General features: G+C 35.8%; 2 protein-coding genes across 2 annotated transcripts in view; one reads left to right on the plus strand and one right to left on the minus strand.

The window, feature by feature from the left end:
• LOC135079292 (dmX-like protein 2) overlaps window positions 1-2,816 on the plus strand; it is a 60,021-nt gene extending 57,205 nt beyond the window's left edge. Inside the window, exon 62 of the mRNA XM_063973909.1 lies at window positions 403-2,816. The gene's annotated coding sequence lies outside the window, so the exon portion shown is untranslated. The remainder of the gene's footprint in view (window positions 1-402) is intronic.
• On the minus strand, window positions 2,813-13,960 carry LOC135079293 (isoleucine--tRNA ligase, cytoplasmic). Its single transcript, XM_063973910.1, has 4 exons — window positions 13,740-13,960; window positions 12,619-12,724; window positions 12,259-12,460; window positions 2,813-6,465 (listed from the first exon to the last, which is right to left on the minus strand). Exons 1-4 carry the CDS (start codon window positions 13,865-13,867, stop codon window positions 3,260-3,262), a joined length of 3,642 nt encoding a protein of 1,213 aa, XP_063829980.1. The 5' UTR covers window positions 13,868-13,960; the 3' UTR covers window positions 2,813-3,259.
• Window positions 13,961-18,595: the final 4,635 nt, after the last annotated feature.

Raw genomic sequence — 18,595 nt, forward strand, 5'->3', positions numbered from 1 at the left:
TTCAACACTGTGCGTTCGATTTGCTGCTTCACATAAGGAAGCATCGTTTGTGAATACGGACGGGTTTCTGTGGATATAGACCCCGCCCCTCCGGCACATAACTTGGCTGCCAAAAAAACGATAATACTGCCAACGCGACGCGATACGAAAATATCAAGTAGTCATTGTATAAATAATTGGTGGCCTACGTAGTCGCGATTCATGACATGACGTGTCATACGTCACGTGTATTGGTCGCATTACGTCGTGTCGCGTCTCTTCATGGCCCTTCACTCACTTAGAAAGACCGACTTGATGAGCGTCATGGTATCGGTAATATCCGATCATGAATTTGTGGCCCCAGCGTACCGTTGCGTACATCGCTGTGGTAACAAAACTTGCAACGTTTTTAATATTTTGCAGGTTGGCGAGAAGTAGTCGGGAAAGAGCATAATGCCGGACGGGCGCCGCTTGGTCCCCTTGTGATGTATTTATCGTTGTTGCTATTCAAATGTTACGAGTATGATTGATGGATATTATACGCCGTTAGACTAGTCACTGAGTAGCGCATGTTGTATCTTATATTGTATGTATTTAAAATGTTAAAGAATCTTTAGTTATTTTTAGTGTGAAATCTTCGCTATTTTTATCTAATCTTCCTAGTTGAATGAATATAAATATAATAAATTATTTATTTGCACTCGCTGTTAGTCGAGCTGGTTCCACCGCTGTGGCTGGCCTAAATTGTTCTGATGTTAACAGACGACGGTAGATGAATATTGTATGATGTGGAGTGTATATTTATTAGTATTGTAAAAGTGCAATAATCTTACTAACACGATCGGTTACTTATGAATCCGACTGCTGGCGACGTCGAAGCCTTCACCTAGATAACGTGTAGCACGCGCTCTACTTAGCTTACGATGTGAGTGCATAAATAACTCTTATTGTGTAACTTGTTGACGCATAATAAATAATTTATCGAGCATACTATATTTCACGTACCATGTGTTAATCTTGTTGGCTTAACTGTTTAACGATGTTTAAATAATACCCACGTCGCTGTGAGACGCAACATTTCGTCGGCGTTGTATCTTCGTGTATCGTGTATTTATATTCCCTAAATATCGCACACCTCGTTCGATTAGTTAGTCGTAAGTGTTTCTCTATCTCAATGTGATGTTTCGAGATTACTCGTTTGATTTATTTATTAAACCTTGAAGCATTTCTTTAGATTGAAGCAATAATGTAATTATTCTTTTCTAGACAGTATTATGTAAAATAATAAATTGAGGCTGCGATATTTATTTTTCGAAGATTTAATCGACGATGTTGGAGGCAAGAAATGTTTGTTATTTGTATGTATCAGAAATACAAGAATGAATGGTTTAAATTCATTAAGTTGGGTTAGCAACTGGGCTGACCCAACCTTATATTCCAATTTTGACTAAATTGTTACTCTTTTTATTTACTTATTTAGTAACAAAATTTTTGGCCAAGACTTATTTCGCTTTTACAATTCCATGTTTTGAGATTTTTATTTATAGTAAATGTAATGGAAATATAGTTTAATTTCATGATAAACGCACGTACCATCATCAATATAATCGTTGCTAGTGCTAATTAACGTTCCATTCATAAATATTAACTTTCAGTACTAACAAGCATAACATAACTAAAATTATTTTCTTTTCTTACAAGCACATCCTAGTACTTACTTATGCCTGTCCTGTGTTAAAAGACATCAGTTCCCTTGTTTTTGTTGGTTGACTATTTGTAGTAAGTTTCTTTAGGTTAATATAGTTTTACCACCAAAGTTTAAATTCTACCCTTAATAAAACGTATTTGGAATCCACTATAGAATATTAGCTAAATACGTAAACTGTTGAATAAATCTTTTAAATGGAATGTGTTACCGTATTGTTTATTACAAGCAAGTAGAAGAAAATAATTATCAGCAATAAACCGGTATTCAATTGTATGATTGTTTCTGGTGCCGTGGTTTGTTATTAAACGAGGATAATAAATGTATTATCTATTAATAAATAATTTACTGATTAGCAAAATAGGTTGAATTATTCCTACTGATACCTGGTTTTGTTAACTGTATAATAATAATGCCAGTTATGTTGTTTTCTCTTCGTTGTCACATCATACCACTTACGTGGAAGCTGTGATGTACTCCCGTTAGTTAATGTAGGTCTGTTTATTCATTTATTTTATTTCATGCCTTGAAAATACCAGATGACAAAATGTAGACGGGCGATGAATGTATAAATGTGTGCTTGCTCTCAATATGGGGGTAACATATTACACACCAGGTAGGTAAATGTTGCGGGAATGATGATAGACACTCGGCAACGCTCCAGTGTCACGTAGATTGAGCGTGTCGTTCATTATGTCCTTTTGTGTATCCGAGGCTGTTATGTTGGCTGGATCCAAATCTCCAGGGAAAGTATCAAGATGTACATGTTTGAAACCGCGTCTGCATTCAGGCCCAAGTCGCAATACGTCTCGCGATGATTTGTATTGGACAAATTTTACCGATACATGTTACGGTTCTATTGTGCCCTAATGCGAACGAGGCTTTATCTAATCGATTTATTATATTTGGGCTGTTTTAAATAAATTAAGGATTACATTTATGTACAATAAATAGTTTATGGCAGCCGACACTGAACAATGTAAGTCAATTTTCAATGGATAATAAATTATTGTAATTATTTGAAAACCACACTGCACCTACATAATAAATACATTGTCGATAATGTTCATATTTAATGCTTATTTTGTTTTATTTATGAAAGGAAACATTTAAAATAAAAGTTAACTCTGAATTTGGCGTTTTATTTGTCGTGAGAATACATTTCATGTATGTAATTAAATGACAAACATCACAATGTAAAACAGGTATGAAAAAGTACAATCTTATTAGGCCATTGGTTGCGGCCACAGTAAATAGTGTGGCTACCGCTAATGGTCTAATCTGTGTAGACGCATACATAATACGCATATTAATTAAGAAGTATCTAATTTAAAATACGTTATGCTAAACAGATACAATAAGTTAAGTTAGGACAAAAGTTTCAACTACCGAGAGAAACAACAACGAGCATGTTGGCAGTGAATGAAACTATTTGTAAATGAGAGTCTAATAGCGACTTATTCTTGTATCATAGAATGATTTATAATACTTATGAATTCAAGAAAATGTCTGAGATAATTCAAATTCACTGCCAACGGGGGAACCATTTAGCAATACAATCAAGCAATAAATAAGTTAGACTTTAAATAAACTCTTATCAACATCTTTAAGCTTCAATCCCAAATAGTTGGTAATATATTCTAAAGAACCCTCTTTATCCAATGTTGCTTTACCTAAAGGATTTTCTAAAAATACAGTAACAGTCTTAGAGCCATTAGCAACATTGATAAACTTGCAGTAAGGGCTGGTAATTGCTTCACATTTCTTTGGCTGAGATGGGGATACTACAATGGTTTTAGTATTCAAGCCAGTTGTGTCCTTCACTTCTGCTCCTGCGCACCATAAATTAAATTTGATGCCATAAAGTCCAAACAGTATTTCCACTTCGCGATATAATTTATCGATGGTAATAAATTTATTATCTTTATCTTTCAAGATAATACTAGCTTGATTAGATGACGCACCGAAACGAGGAGTTATATCTTGAAGAACAATATTAGCCCAAGGGTTCGCCGGCAACTCCACCTCCTTCCTCCATGTAATTACCAATTTCAACTGCGAGCCTTTGAGTTCTTGCGTTTCTTCAATCACCACCGGTTTGGATTTCGTTAATTTTTCTATCGGAACCAATGGTGCTTTTACGGTACTTTCAATGAAATCTCGGTGTGAATTTATGATGCGCACAATATCACTAGCTTTATGGACCGAATAATAAACATCCACTTCATCGGTAGGCACCAAATGGGCTTTCTTCCGAAGTTTCTGGACTCTGTTAATTATTTCTCTTGAAAATCCTTCATCTAACATATCTTGATCTGGAGTCACATTTAACAGAATCAACACGTCATTATCGCTATGAGCTTCGTATTGATCATTTCCTGTTGCTTGGAAAATGATTCTCACTTCAGAAACATCAATGCGATGGCCGACAAGATTAATAAAACCATCCGCCACAAGCTTTTCACATTGACTGTTGTTGAGATCTTTGAGTGCTTGAGTAACTGCTTTGAAATCACCCTTTAATCGCAAACCAAGTATCTTATGGTCAGGCTCAGCCCTCAAAGTGATACCATACTTTTCTTTGTCACTAGTAAATTGTACTTTTTTCACATTCATTTCTTCAACTACATACTTTTCTAACGACTTCACGTCATTCAAGTAAGTCTGATCCTGGTGGATGACGATCATTTCTGGCAATGGATATTTTATGGGAATAGTCTTTCTGTCTCGTAAGACTCTTCCCAACTCAATGACGGATTGCATTCTTTGTACCGCCCTTTCAATATCTGTATCAACTAAGTCCAACTTTGGGTCAGGGATCATGTTATAATGCACACTTTCAAGAGAGTCGCCAGGCAATAGTTGACGTAAGGTTTTGTACATCAACTCTGCTAAGAAAGGCGTAAAAGGAGCCATAACTCTGATCATATCGAAAAGGACACCAAACAGAGTATCTAATGCCACCTGACAATCTTTAACTCCACCTTCACCCTTTAGTCGCTTCCTGTTCATTCTTACATACCAGTTGGTGAGATGATCAATGAATTTGGTCAATCTCGGAACGACTGTGTACAGGCGATACGCGGCCATTTCAGTTTTCACGAAATTGATCAAGGATTGCGTAAACGAAGTGATCCACCTGTCCATGACATTTTCTCTCACGGCCTTTTCATTGAACTTGTAACTTACTTTATCTTCTTGTACAATTCTTTCAACGTTTTGCATCAAAAATCGGAATGCATTGTACCAAGGCAAGAATACATCTTTGATGACATCTCTGACTCCTTCTTCTTTGAATCGGAGATTCTCGGCTTTAACGACAGGAGAATTAATCAGGTAAAGTCGTAAAGAATCTGCTCCGTATTTCTTAACTACCTCCAGAGGATCTGGATAATTCTTCTTTCTTTTAGACATTTTCTGACCATCTGCAGCCAGAACCAGACCATTGGCAATCAGGTTTTTGAAAGGTGGTTTATTAAATAGTGCTGTCGATAGCACAATCAATGTATAAAACCAACCTCTTGTTTGATCTATTCCTTCAGCAATAAAATTGGCTGGGAACACGTCTTCAAATTCTTTTTTATTTTCAAATGGGTAGTGGCACTGGGCATATGGCATGGAGCCAGATTCGAACCAGCAATCAAACACTTCACTTACCCTCTTCAATGGCGGCTGTCCAGGACGTGATGATGGAATTTCCAAATGGTCAATGCTTTCCCTGTGCAAGTCAGTTATCTCTTTTCCTGTTAAGGCTGCTAACTCAGCAATGCTGCCTACACAAACTACTTCCTGTTTATCACTGGAAATCCATAAGGGAATGGGAGTTCCCCAAAATCGGTTGCGGCTTATAGCCCAGTCTCGGGCATCCTTTAGCCAATTGCCGAATCGCTTTTCTTTTACGTATTCGGGTACCCAATAAGTAGCTTCACTAGACTTTAAAAGATCTTGACTCATTTGTTCAACTCTTACAAACCAAGATGGCACTGCTTTGTAAATAAGAGGAGTCTCCGATCGCCAACAGTATGGGTAGCTATGCTTTACCTGACCAAGTTGTACCAGTCGGTTGCGTGCTTTGATATTAGCTATAATATTTTTATCGGCGTCTTTTACATACTGGCCCAAAAAGTCATTCACAGGTGCAGTAAATTTCCCACTTGCATCGACTGGGCAAATAATATCCTGATCTCTGGTGACAATACCTGCAGCTAAACAAACTCTGAAATCGTCTTCACCAAAGTATGGTGCTTGGTGTACCACTCCAGTACCAGAATCATCAGTGACATACGAATCTACTAAAACGCGGTAAGCATTGGGACATTGTTTAACAAAGTAATCAAAAATGGGTGTGTATTTTGTACCTTTTAACTTTTCACCCAGGAATTTGTCAAGGACTTCAAAATCGTCGACATTCTTGAAAATCACCGGGAATCTGGACTCTTGAAGAACATAACATGTGCCAGTTGATTTTTCCTTGACCTTCAAGTATAATAGCTTGGGGTTGACACAAAGAGCTAAGTTGCTTGGGAGTGTCCATGGGGTTGTTGTCCAAGCCAGCAAAGAAAACCCTTCCGCAGTTGGGAATGAGACTACGACAGCTGGGTCAACAACATCTTTGTAATTCTGTCCTGACTCAAAGTTGGACAGAGGAGTTGAGCAGGCTGTCGAGTAAGGCATGACCTTTACTCCTTGATACACCAAACCCTTATTGAAAAGTTCTTTGAATACCCACCAAATTGATTCCATGAACCAAGGATACAGTGTTTTGTAGTCATTTTTGAAATCTGAAAAGAGAAAACAAATGTTAAAGGACAATGTTCGTTCTCCATACATTGTTCGCCTAAGAACCAACAATTTTGACATATTACTACCCGAAAGCGAAATAATACGATTCTGTGTGTAAGAACAATGATTCCTGATGGACACTTGCCATAAAATTAATGATTAAGAATATTAAATCACAGCGATTTTATAATATGTCGTTTATGACAACATGGCGTCTAATGTATTGTGTGAATGTATGAACACCGATTCGCGAAAAATGTTTTGTATTGTCGTCACGCCGAGTCGCAGCCAAATAGTATAAAATAATAGAACAAGTTTTAGAAATACAACTCGGCATTCCACTTTTATAATATGCCCACATATTGCACGTAAATAAACAACATGAATCGTAGGTTGTTTCCACCCTTGTCATCTGACACATGAAATAAACTCCTATTGTATTATAGATATCGAAGCCGAATCGTATATAATAATAGAATGGGTTTTGGAGATCACTCGGGGTTCCACTTTTATAAAATACCTACATATTGCATAAAAATAACACGAATCATGAGTTTTCTTTTCACCATTTACATCTGACACGAGATAACAAACTCCTATCTCCATGACTACCGTCGTAGTCTATGCCAAAGACTACAATATTTTAAGCAAGAAGTTTCAAACCTTAGCGGCTACAGTAACCCCTGGGCCACATACATCATGATAACATTCGGTCGACACCGGAACGAAGTCTTGCGATTATGCAAAAAAGCATCGTATTCTAGTGCGGCTATATCACGTTCAACCGGGGTTTTAATTCGACTAAAGTCCTGACTAAAGACTGGAAGAAAATACGCCGCATTGTATGAGCACTTCGTGTTCGTTAAAGCGGCTTCAGATCTAGAGCCCACATAGTTTTCTTTCCAATAATATCCGCAAGTAGCGCTGCATGATCTTTACAACAAAAACGGCAATAGTTATTAAGGTGCCAAAATTATATGATTACTTTGGCACGGTATTATACACGTTCGAAGATTTGTCATTTTCATTCATTTCATCATCATCATCATCATTTCAGCCACAGGACGTCCACTACTGAACATAGGCCTCCCCCAATGACTTCCACATCGCACGGTTGGTAGCGGCCTGCATCCAGCGCCTTCCCGCTACCTTTATCAGGTCGTCGGTCCACCTTGTGGTGGGTTGACATTGCAGAATATGACTTTTGATAGGTTCATCATAGAATTCGGCGGGGATATCCTCACGGAGGAAGTTCGAAAAAGGGCGGAACAAGATCTTATAATAATGCAAGGCCGAAGCTGTAACGGGCGTGCTCCTACGTGTAATCCGGCGAGTATGCAATAAATAGTAATGTCTGGTAAATAGTGGTAATACGTATCGTTCGTTCATTCGTTTCAGCCGAAAAGACGTCCACTGCTGGACAAAGGCCTCCCCCAAGGATTTCCACGAAGACCGATCCTGCACCGCTCGCATACAGGCACCTCCCGCGACCTTGACCAGATCGTCGGTCCACCTAGTGGGAGGCCTGCCCACGCTACGTCTTTCGGCTCGTGGTCGCCACTCAAGAACTTTCCTGCCCCAGCGGCCATCAGCTCTACGAGCTATGTGCCCCGCCCCGTCTATGTCTATATGCGCTACGATTACAGGGTATCATTTTGCATAGTCGCAAGACTTCACTCCGCTGCTGTCAAATCAATGTCGCATAATGTTATCGCAATGTGTGTGGCCCTTGGCCAAATCACAGAAGCCTATGCGAAGAAAGAGCACTTGAATGACAATGAAAATCAGGGTTACCATTTTATAAGATCTCCTCACTATTGAGGGTAACAAAGTAACATTAATAATCTAGCCATTAATTACATTTATTACCTATACGAGAAAGTAAAGCAACATGCGGTTTTATTTTAATTTGTAAAATATTTGTAACAGTTTGTTCTAAGTTTAGTTTTAAAACAGTATTGCTGTTTCAGCTGTCACTGTGAAGCTTTGGGAAAATAAATAAATAGAAAAAATATTAACATAAATATTTATTTAAGTTTTTATGTTCATTATCATAATATGCCAATTTAAGTTACACTGTGTGACAGTCTTTGACACTAAACAAACTCTTCAGCTTAATAATACCTACCTACAGGGCGTTTTTATAGTTACTCTTGCTGATGCTGATACAACTACTTTTCTTACAGGACCAATATCAAATTCTCAAAAAAATTCACATCCTCGTGATGGTGATAATTTCTATGGAGAGGTTTTTTTTTTATATTCGGTTTCTTGGGATAAGTTATTCCATTTGAGCAGTAGAATTAATCCTTTTTATTTGATCACATATAAAAATAACACAAGTGTTTAGGAAAACTTCTTCTTTGGTATGGTATCACCACGGAGTTATAATTGCAACTCCGTATCACTGACTTGTAACTTTCAAACAGTATGAATATTAAGGGCACCACATTGGTTTTCTTTCTGAAAAAAGGCTTTCACTTTTAGTACTAACCCTTTAGCACTATTTCATTGAAATAAAAATACAATAAACGCACAGAAGACTGAAATTGAGTCAACTGACGTGACCATAGAGAAAAGTAATACATAGGAAATAGAGAACCCTCTCTGTCAAATTTTTGAACCTACTAATTGACAGCCTGGTGTTAAATTCCCTGTACTTAACCTATGTACGTAACGCTCACATACATACATAGTACACGCACACATACATACATAAAGTCCACGCACACATACACACAGTTCACGCACACATAGGCCCTCATAACCTTCAAAGAATTATTGTTTTTATGATGTACAATGTAGAATTTTTTCAAATCCATTATTTTGAAAATATTTATCTTTATGGTGTACGTATTGTATTATTTTCAAAACAATGGATTTGGAAAAATTCTACATTGCACATGGAAATGCAAATAAGTAAACAAAAACTTTTGAATTTAATAATTTTACTTTATTTATGAACACACATAATATTATACACCAAAAGCGTCTTTTCGCAAAGTTTTCAACAACACTAAAAAAGCATTTGCTTGCACATTGAGAAAACTCAGATCACTTGTGAACATAACAGAAAGTTTCTTCGCGATTCACGAAGGAACGAACAAAACTCCGATGAACCAGAACAGCAGCAGGTACGAAGGAATGAACTTGAATTTGACTCGACGACTCTTCAATACTTTAATAGGGCCACAGAACATTTAAATGATGGCTAAGAAAACAAGAATGCATTTAACATAACAAAAACAACACCGGCCATTTTGGAGGAAAAACAAAGTTGCCATATGTTAAATAGTAATTTCTACTACTCTATTATGTAAATTATAACAAAAAATGTCAATGTTTAGTTTTAAATTAAAACAAATTAATTTCATTTAAAAAAAGTTTTCACATTGTAATTAACAATATTCTCAAATATATTTTAATTAAGAAAAAAAATGAAAATATGAAGGAAACAGGAGCAGCGACATCTAGAGCGTTTTAGGGTAGTTAAAAAGTATTTGAATTTATTCACCGATGTCGCTGTTTGGAAGCAAGTTTCACTTCGATGACCGTTGTATGGAAGTTTCCGCACCCTGGACGTGACATTTATAATTTGTTGACATTATGACAGTTTGACAAGACTAGGGATTGAAAAAGTTTTAATTGAAAAAGTAAAATGACAATTTATTAAAACGATTCACAAGGATATAATCGATTAAAAATATTTATAAAATGTTCTGATACTTGCCTGTAGCGAAAAACTACCTCGTGGCAAGATTTTAATAAAATAATAAAATCTTTATCTTCTCTTTCACAATCTATAAAAGTTCATTTGGTCTATTATTATACATGTGCTATGAATGAGGGTTTTCGCGATTGAAAAATCCGCGAGATGGCAATACGTAGACGCGAGGTCCAAATGCTGCATGATTGGTGGATTTTGACATATCTGTCAATGTCATGTCAAAAATAACCAATCATGCAGCGTCTTTCCGTTCTATACATAGCCAGAACGCAAGGGTGTGAAACTAATCGAGTATAGTTTGGAGATGACTTTTTTTACTAAGCTCCTCCAAACTATACACTACCAGTACGCATATGCTGCGTACTGCTCGCGTATACTTTGTAGTGACTTAGGTCAATTATCTTACTCCAAAATATACATCGCCAGTACGCATACGGACTAATCATGTATGTATTGTAATAAGTGCGTGATTACAATTTATACGCGAGTAGTTGCATGCTAGTCATTTTGACTTATTGACCTCTCTTTCTATTACATATTAATTCATATCTGCGTGTCTACTTTAAACATTGAATCATCTTTCGACACGTATTCTGCCATAGAAAAGATATTTGTTTTGGGGCTGATATTTAATTTTCACCAATTCTCGAATAACTCTTAAATTAAGAATTAATTATGTAGGTATGGAAATATTATTATGTCAAAATGATTTTGTTCTTGAGATAAAAGTTAATAAATAAAATAAATAATAAATAAATATCCTTAGACATTTTACACTGCGCTTCTAGTCCCAAACTAAGCAAAGCTTGTACATAATACTAAGTATTAAACATACATACTTAAATACTTTTTTTTTGTAAATGCATAGTTACTATACATAGAAAACACCCAGTCCAATACAAACAAATATGTTCATGCACACAAATGTTTGTACTGTGCGGGAATCGAACCCGCTCCCTCCGGAATAGTAGTCCGTTTCGAACCACTACACCAAACGGCCGATAATACAAACCTAGCATTTAAAGTCTCGCATAATGTATTAATAATGCACGTTTAATCGAATAAATGTAATTTTAATCAATATCAACTAAACACACTCTAGTCAAGTGTAAGTGGTGTAGTAGAAACTAATCGAGTATAGTTTGGATATGACTTTTTTTACTAAGCTCTTCCAAACTATACACGATCAGTACGCAAAATTCGTGTATAGTTTGGAGTCACAGATTTACAAACGGGCACTACAAAATATACACGAGCAGTTTCCTATGGGTGCGTTCTGGCCATGTATAGAACGGAAAGACGCAATCATGCAGCATTTGGACCTCACGTCTACGTATTGCCATCTGGCGGATTTTTCAATCGCGAAAACCCTCATTGGCATAGATTATGAGAGACTGGCAACTATACTAGGTTGATATATGTTTCTCTCACTTCAACTGGCATTGGATTCAACATCGGATTCTGACACTTTTACAGTTATGATACCATGAATATCAGTTTATGGTCCTAATTATTTTTATTTTATTTACGACCTTCGACCAGTTGGACACTTTAGATAGCTTTTTGTAATAGTGTCAATATCTTTTTAGCTTTTAACGCAAATCTAGTCTTCAAAGCAGTTTAATCGATTTATTTTATTTTCAAAATCGATATTTTATTGTCTATGATGGCCGCAGGAACATCACTATACATGGACTCCCAGCAATAAAGTACGGTAATGCCTCGCACAGATTTTATAGGCAAAAATTATGGAACTTGATAGGTTTTAGACCATGCCACGCACCAAAACGTCCGGAAGTTGTAATAGTATTATAGAATAAACGTTAAAAGACTTATTTATTTAATTTTTCAATGGTTAAGTGTCCATTAGAATGAAAGGGTGCTTAATGTATTAAAAAAAATAGAAAATAATTATGATGGGTTAATGTTTTTGGGCGATTTTTAGGCGGTTTCTGACAATGTCCTTTAAGAACTGTCATAGACCATTATTAGATCTTTGTAGTGACTATGTAGAAGTGTTTATTATGTAAAATGAAACTGTATTGAATAAATTGAATTCTCTTACCAATCCAGCGCCCCATTCTTGTAATGATAGTTTCCCATTCATCAGCATATTTCATCACAATTTTACGGCATTCAGCATTGTACTTATCAATGCCCATTTTTTCCACATCTTCAGGACCTTTTATGCCTAAAGTTTTGTCAATCTCGAATTCCACAGGCAAGCCATGGCAATCCCAACCAAAACGCCTTTCTACATGATAGCCCTAAAATGTAAATTGTGAACATCAATAAATTGTTTTTTATAATTTTTATTTACACATTCTTTGCTATATATTACTTTGGTACTTATTTCTATAATCAGTCTTCTAGTAACTTGATTTATTTAAATGTAAATTATCTTAATTTAGATAAGTCTACATACCTGTTGGTGAGCATATCTGGTAACAACATCTTTGATTGTTCCAGCAAGAATGTGGCCATAGTGAGGCAGACCTGTTGCAAATGGTGGTCCATCGTAAAAGGAATACCTGAGGCAGAACAACAAATATTTATAAAATGCTTGAGGTGCAATCAGACATGGTGAGACTTTAATATAGCAAATACACTGGTCATCATAAAAATCGACCCACCCGCGACAAGCACTTTCAAACGTATGCATCCCCACTTCCCACCAATATTACTATACTATATTACCATTTAAAAGCCTAGTTCTAAACTTCATTTCATTAAGGGAAAGGTTTTTACCCCAAAAATGTGTCTGTAGAAGAATCCAGAGTCACTTCTTCAAAAAATAGGTAGTTACACTTGAGCCAACTTTTATGGCTATAATACTGTTAAGTTGGGATTAATCGCTATCCATCTGTTAAAGAGGACACGTGAGATCATTATTTGGTTTTATAACCATTAAAATTGGTCTAATTGATCCCAGAGGTGAGCCCAAAGTGAGGTCTTTTTTCAAGTTTTTCAAGTCACATTTATTGTATATGTTAATCGTTTATTAGGAAATTAAATGTGTTTTTCTTTAAGGATATTTATTGGGCTTTCAAATAACACCAATATTGTTGGGGCACCATGATTGTGTCAGTAGAAACGAGTTTTCCTGTAAAACGTAGGTGGGCCGATTTTTGTGATGACCAGTGTAGTTATGTGAATAAAAGCTTGGTTGGAATATAGAAAACGGGTCTCTATACAGGCACAGATAAAATAGATAAAAATAAGGTAACTTTTTTCTAGGACCAACAGTTTACTTTCTAGAACAAGTTCAAAGTTTGGTACCAACACATTCAGTATCGTCAGATAAGGCATATTATATTACTTAACAACTATTAGATTTTAACCGCAGCTTATCAGCTACATGTAAACGTAATTTGGAAGACCATCTGATATTAGATGATGTACACCACTATAGACGTTATTTTTGAGATTCGGGAAATCATAAGCTTAACAGAATACAAATAATTAAAGCAAAATTACGTTTTAGTAAGTATATCCTTTATTAAATTGACTGCAATGTGTAATTTTAGTAAGTTAACATAACCTTACCGGGGTTTATTTTTGGATTGCTTCAAACAACTTTGGAAAGCATCGATTTCTTTCCAAAATTTTAATATTTTCTCTTCTTCTTTTGGAAAGTCAATACTTTCCGGGACCCTTTCAACTTTCACCGACATGATGAAATATTTAAAATTTTACTCGTAATCCGCAACTCTCCACGCCATCACACATCACACTTTTGACAGGACAATTTATCTGTCAATGTCAAACTGTCATCATGATGACTAGCGCTGACTGCCAAAGATCTTAGATTTATTTAATTCTAAATTTTTCGCATCTCAAACTAATTTGAAAATCATAAATAACTTGGAAAAATATTGAACTCACGACCTTCCGCTTGCCGGGTGACTGCTTTTCCAACTGAGCTATAATCCAGTGTCTAAGTAGCTCAGTTGGAAGAGCAGTCGCCCCGGCAACAGCTCTACTCTCGTGGCTCGAACCATGAAGCTAAAGATAAAAATGGAGGCCAAACTTGGAACAACAACTTGAGTCAAATACCTACTTATCTCTATCTCGCTCTCTGTGGGCCGAACTCTTTTTTTAGTGTGGACTGTAGTATTGCTATCTCCTTATTGAAATCTCCTAGTAAATTCTTCGAAATAGCCAATTCACTAACCAAATCAGAGCCTCGATTACGGTAACTTTTAACGTTTCCAATCCAGACGCGCTTCATCGATTCTGCGATACGATTGGTCAAAACAGCTGACGTACGCTGTTGAACGACCAATCGTATCGCAGAATCGATGAAGCGCGTCTGGATTGGAAACGTTAAAAGTTACCGTAATCGGGGCTCAGAAGTTAAACAAATAAATAATTAAATATTTGAACTACGATTACCTAGTTCAATTAAAAATCACAAAATTGTCGGCCGTTTAGGCTTAAAGTCTTGGCAAATCAGGGAATTACAATCCCAATTCCTTGGAAATCGGTACCATGTGGCAACATCGGCCCAATCCGGCCCATCATGGCGGTTGTTTACTATTTTGTTTATTAGGCAGTTAATTTCGTTTGAGATTTTTTACAGGACAAAATCATTGTTTTATTATCACAAGAAATGGTGCAAAATTTTGTAGTGCGTGGTTGCGGTAGTACGTGGTGTCCTGGAAATGACTTAAGATTCCACGCGTAAGTGTTTATTTCGTGATTTCCGACATTGGATCATTTGTAAACATTTTTCACATTTTTCACAGTAATTTCTTCCTAAAACATTATGATTATATCCTAGAAACGATCAACATGTTTGTGTCTGTAGTGTCAACTTGATGTCAATTGTCAAAAACAGCTGATTGGTCATCCTTTTTGTTTTGTAAAAGTTCAAAATTATTTTAATTCCAGATTATTAGGCCTTTTCTTATCTATTTACTTCAGTGGAATGGATTGCCAATGGGTAAAACAATCTGCTAGGTAATCTACTATTTACATTACTGTTTGATGTTTTTAGCTACAAGAAAAAATACAATAACGTTTTAATCCTTATGTTTTAGTTTAAATAAAGGCATTCAAGTCATCAACGAACTAGATGAATCCAAATTTGAGCAATTTCTACGACGGATTGTGGCTAAACTAAAAGTTCAAGATGCACAAATTTTCACCCAAGATGAGAGGCAGAAGCTGGAGAAAATATTCAAAATTGATGATAACAGTTTGGAATTAGCCATCAAAACGGTGATATATTTATTCAAACTAATGTTGAAGTTCATATTCATGCCTTCAGATTTAAAAACAGATTTGAAAACATTGGGCCTAAATAATGACAAATCAGATATTTTTGTGAAAGTGTGGTCTACAGAAACAAGGACTACATTAGATGAATTGGGCACCAAGGAGATGGAAGAATCTGACGATGCAATACATTTCAACTGGAAACTGAATGCTGAATTGAGCTCGGACTACCACAAGAAATGCAAAGTCCCAAAAGCCTACTTATCTTTAACTGGCGAGAAAAAAGATCTTGAACTAGAACTAACTCATCCAGAACTCTACTCTGTGTTTCTTCAATTTGAATCAATTCAGAATGAGTTGGATAACATACTTTAGTATACACATTATAAGTTATTGAGATTATTTTTGTTATTATAAATAATTTCAAGTTTTAAAATGTAATAATTAGACTTATTAGACTGATAGGTAAATTACATAGTTTATAATAGATATTTGTTAAACTAAGCAATCAATATTCCATCGTTATTTAAGTTCAGAATATAAATTTGGTTTCTGTAGATTGGTATTTATTTCTGTAATAAATTTTCAAACGTAATCTATACTTACTACTATTATAAATGCGAAAGTAACTCTGTCTGTCTGTCTTGCTTTCACGCCTAAGCCACTGAACGGATTTTGATGAAATTTGGCATAGATATAGTTTGAGTCCCGGGAAAGGACATAGGATAGTTTTTATCCCGGTTTTTGAAACAGGGACGCGCGCGATAAAGTTTTTCTGTGACAGAAATTTTCACGCGGGCGAAGCCGCGGACGGAAAGCTAGTTCATTATAAAATTGAAAGTTATGTTACCTTTGATTTAAGTTGTACCATGTACCTTTGATTTAAGTTGTTGTTCAGCCTGCTTACTACACTACATAAGCTGGAACTGGTTTTATAATAATAGAAGAATGAGTATCAATATACCTACACTATCCTAATGTTCTTAAATTAAAAAACAATTTGATTACAATGTAGGTATTACGTGCTGCTCTGTGATTACAATGTTGATTTCTAACTTCTGAGTAAATCCTACAATATTTTAATTTCCCGCTTAAACGTGAACTACAAAAATTTTATAATGCTACGGCTATATAATTTCACAAACTTTTATCCTTGTCAATTTTTCTAAATTGGCAACATCGTTGATTGTAGCATAGACAAATAAATTATCAGACAGAAAAAAAATGACGTCATAGACACCAGGGTACGGAAACTTCCATACTACGATCAAACTTGCTTCCAAACAGCGACTTCAGTCGATAAATTCCAATACTTTTTTTTTTTTTTTTTTCTTCTTTATGGCTCTCGCGGATTGCGTTTAGCCACGACGGGGTTCTTGATTTTTGCGTTCAGTTTTGCCATAAGTTTTGCGGACATTGCGTTTAGACAGGGTGGGATTGGGTTAAAGTTAAAAGGTAGGGAAACGAATCAATTACGGAAGGAAACGGAACAAAGGATGGTTTTCATAGGATCAATTTAGGTGTGATATAAGTACAAAATAATAAAAATAAAATAATATTTACATAAGTACAATATACATTACTATTTACAATTTTATATTATTATGAGTAATAAATTCGGCTAGGATATTATAAACATCAATGTTATTGGTATATAATAGGCAAGTGATGGATGTAGGAAAAGGAATTTTAATGGCTAAAAGAGAACTAATAAAAGAGGAACGATCATATAGGCAACAGTAAAAAAATATGTGATTTAAGTCTCCGACGCCAGAACCACAAGTGCACGAATCATAATCAAGTACATGAATTTTAGCCAAGTGTGCTGGAGTGCACACGTGACCAAGTCGCATTCTAGTTAAAATGGTAGTAACTGTTTTGGAAAGATTAATTTTAACAAACCATGGTTTACAAAGGATGGATGGTTGAATGAGCTTGTAATGTTTCCCCTTAGATTGGCTAGTGAACTCCCAATTCTCATCCCAGGCAGATTTGAGATAAGCTTTGGGAAGGGCTGCCGTTAAGTCATGGCAATAATTTGTGTACGGATGTATATCTCCACACTTAACCGCTTCATTGGCCAGCTTATCAGCTTTATCATTTCCTGGAATATTGGTATGACTAGGAATCCACGCAAAATTAATTAAATGACTGTTAAGACTACATTTGTGAAGTAATTTCCTGCATTCTGTAATAATAGGATAATTAGTATTGTTCTTAAATGGAAATTTATGTAATGCCTGCAAAGCACTTTTAGAGTCACAAAATATTACAGTTGTGTTTAATTTCATAAGGAGAGCATACTCTAAAGCCTTAAACAGTCCAAAACATTCTCCTGTAAAGACTGATGATTCTGGACGGAGTTTTATTTTCTGGACAATATGATATTGTTTATGGTATGCGCCAACGCCAACATGACCCGTTGGAGAGTGCTTAGATGCATCGCAATAGATATGATGCCAATCGCCCCAGTGTTCGTCTACGATCTGATTGAACTTAATGTTAGCATTGTAGTCATCCTTATGTATGTCTAGGTTGAAATGAATTGTCGGAGTAAGAATAAGGGATTCAAAATTTACAGAAAATATCGGAAGAAAGGAGGTTCTGTGGACTGGGGCTTGGATTGATATAAATTTACGAAAACTAATAATCACACAAGGAGGAGATTTACGTGACCAATAAGAGGAAGTATCAATTAAATCATTAAGTCTGTTGAGTTTGCTATATATAGGATGGTCAGCAAATTGAAGTACACGGAAAAGATACTTGTCACATAAATATTGGCGGCGTAATTTCAATGGGGGCTCAACACATTCAGCTTGCAAGGCATTGATTGGACTCGATTTCATAGCACCAGCTATAATCCTTAGCGCTTTAGATTGAATCGCATCCAATTTACTTAAACCAACTAAATTACAAGGCTCTAGATAGAAACTGCCATAGTCAAGTACACTTCTTATAATAGCATTGTATAAAAGTCTTAATGACGCTGGGTGAGCACCCCACCAGACTCCAGAAACACATCTTAAAATATTTAAAAGCTTTTCAGATTTTGCAGCAATGCTATAACAATGAGGAAGCAATACTTTTTAACTACCCTAAAACGCTTTAGATGTCGCTGCTCCTGTTTCCTTCATATTTTCATTTTTTTCTTAATTAAAATATATTTCAGAATATTGTTA

This window comes from Ostrinia nubilalis, chromosome 16, assembly GCF_963855985.1.
Source record: "Ostrinia nubilalis chromosome 16, ilOstNubi1.1, whole genome shotgun sequence".
NCBI lineage: Eukaryota > Metazoa > Arthropoda > Insecta > Lepidoptera > Crambidae > Ostrinia > Ostrinia nubilalis.

Excerpts from the sequence above, each read along its gene's own strand:
- LOC135079293 (XM_063973910.1), bottom strand. The coding sequence starts at position 13,867 with ATGTCGGTGAAAGTTGAAAGGGTCCCGGAAAGTATTGACTTTCCAAAA. Across the intron at positions 12,725-13,739 it reads CAATCCAAAAATAAACCCCG|GTATTCCTTTTACGATGGAC; the intron begins GTAAGGTTATGT and ends GTTCTGCCTCAG. Across the intron at positions 6,466-12,258 it reads AAGAATGGGGCGCTGGATTG|ATTTCAAAAATGACTACAAA; the intron begins GTAAGAGAATTC and ends TTCTCTTTTCAG.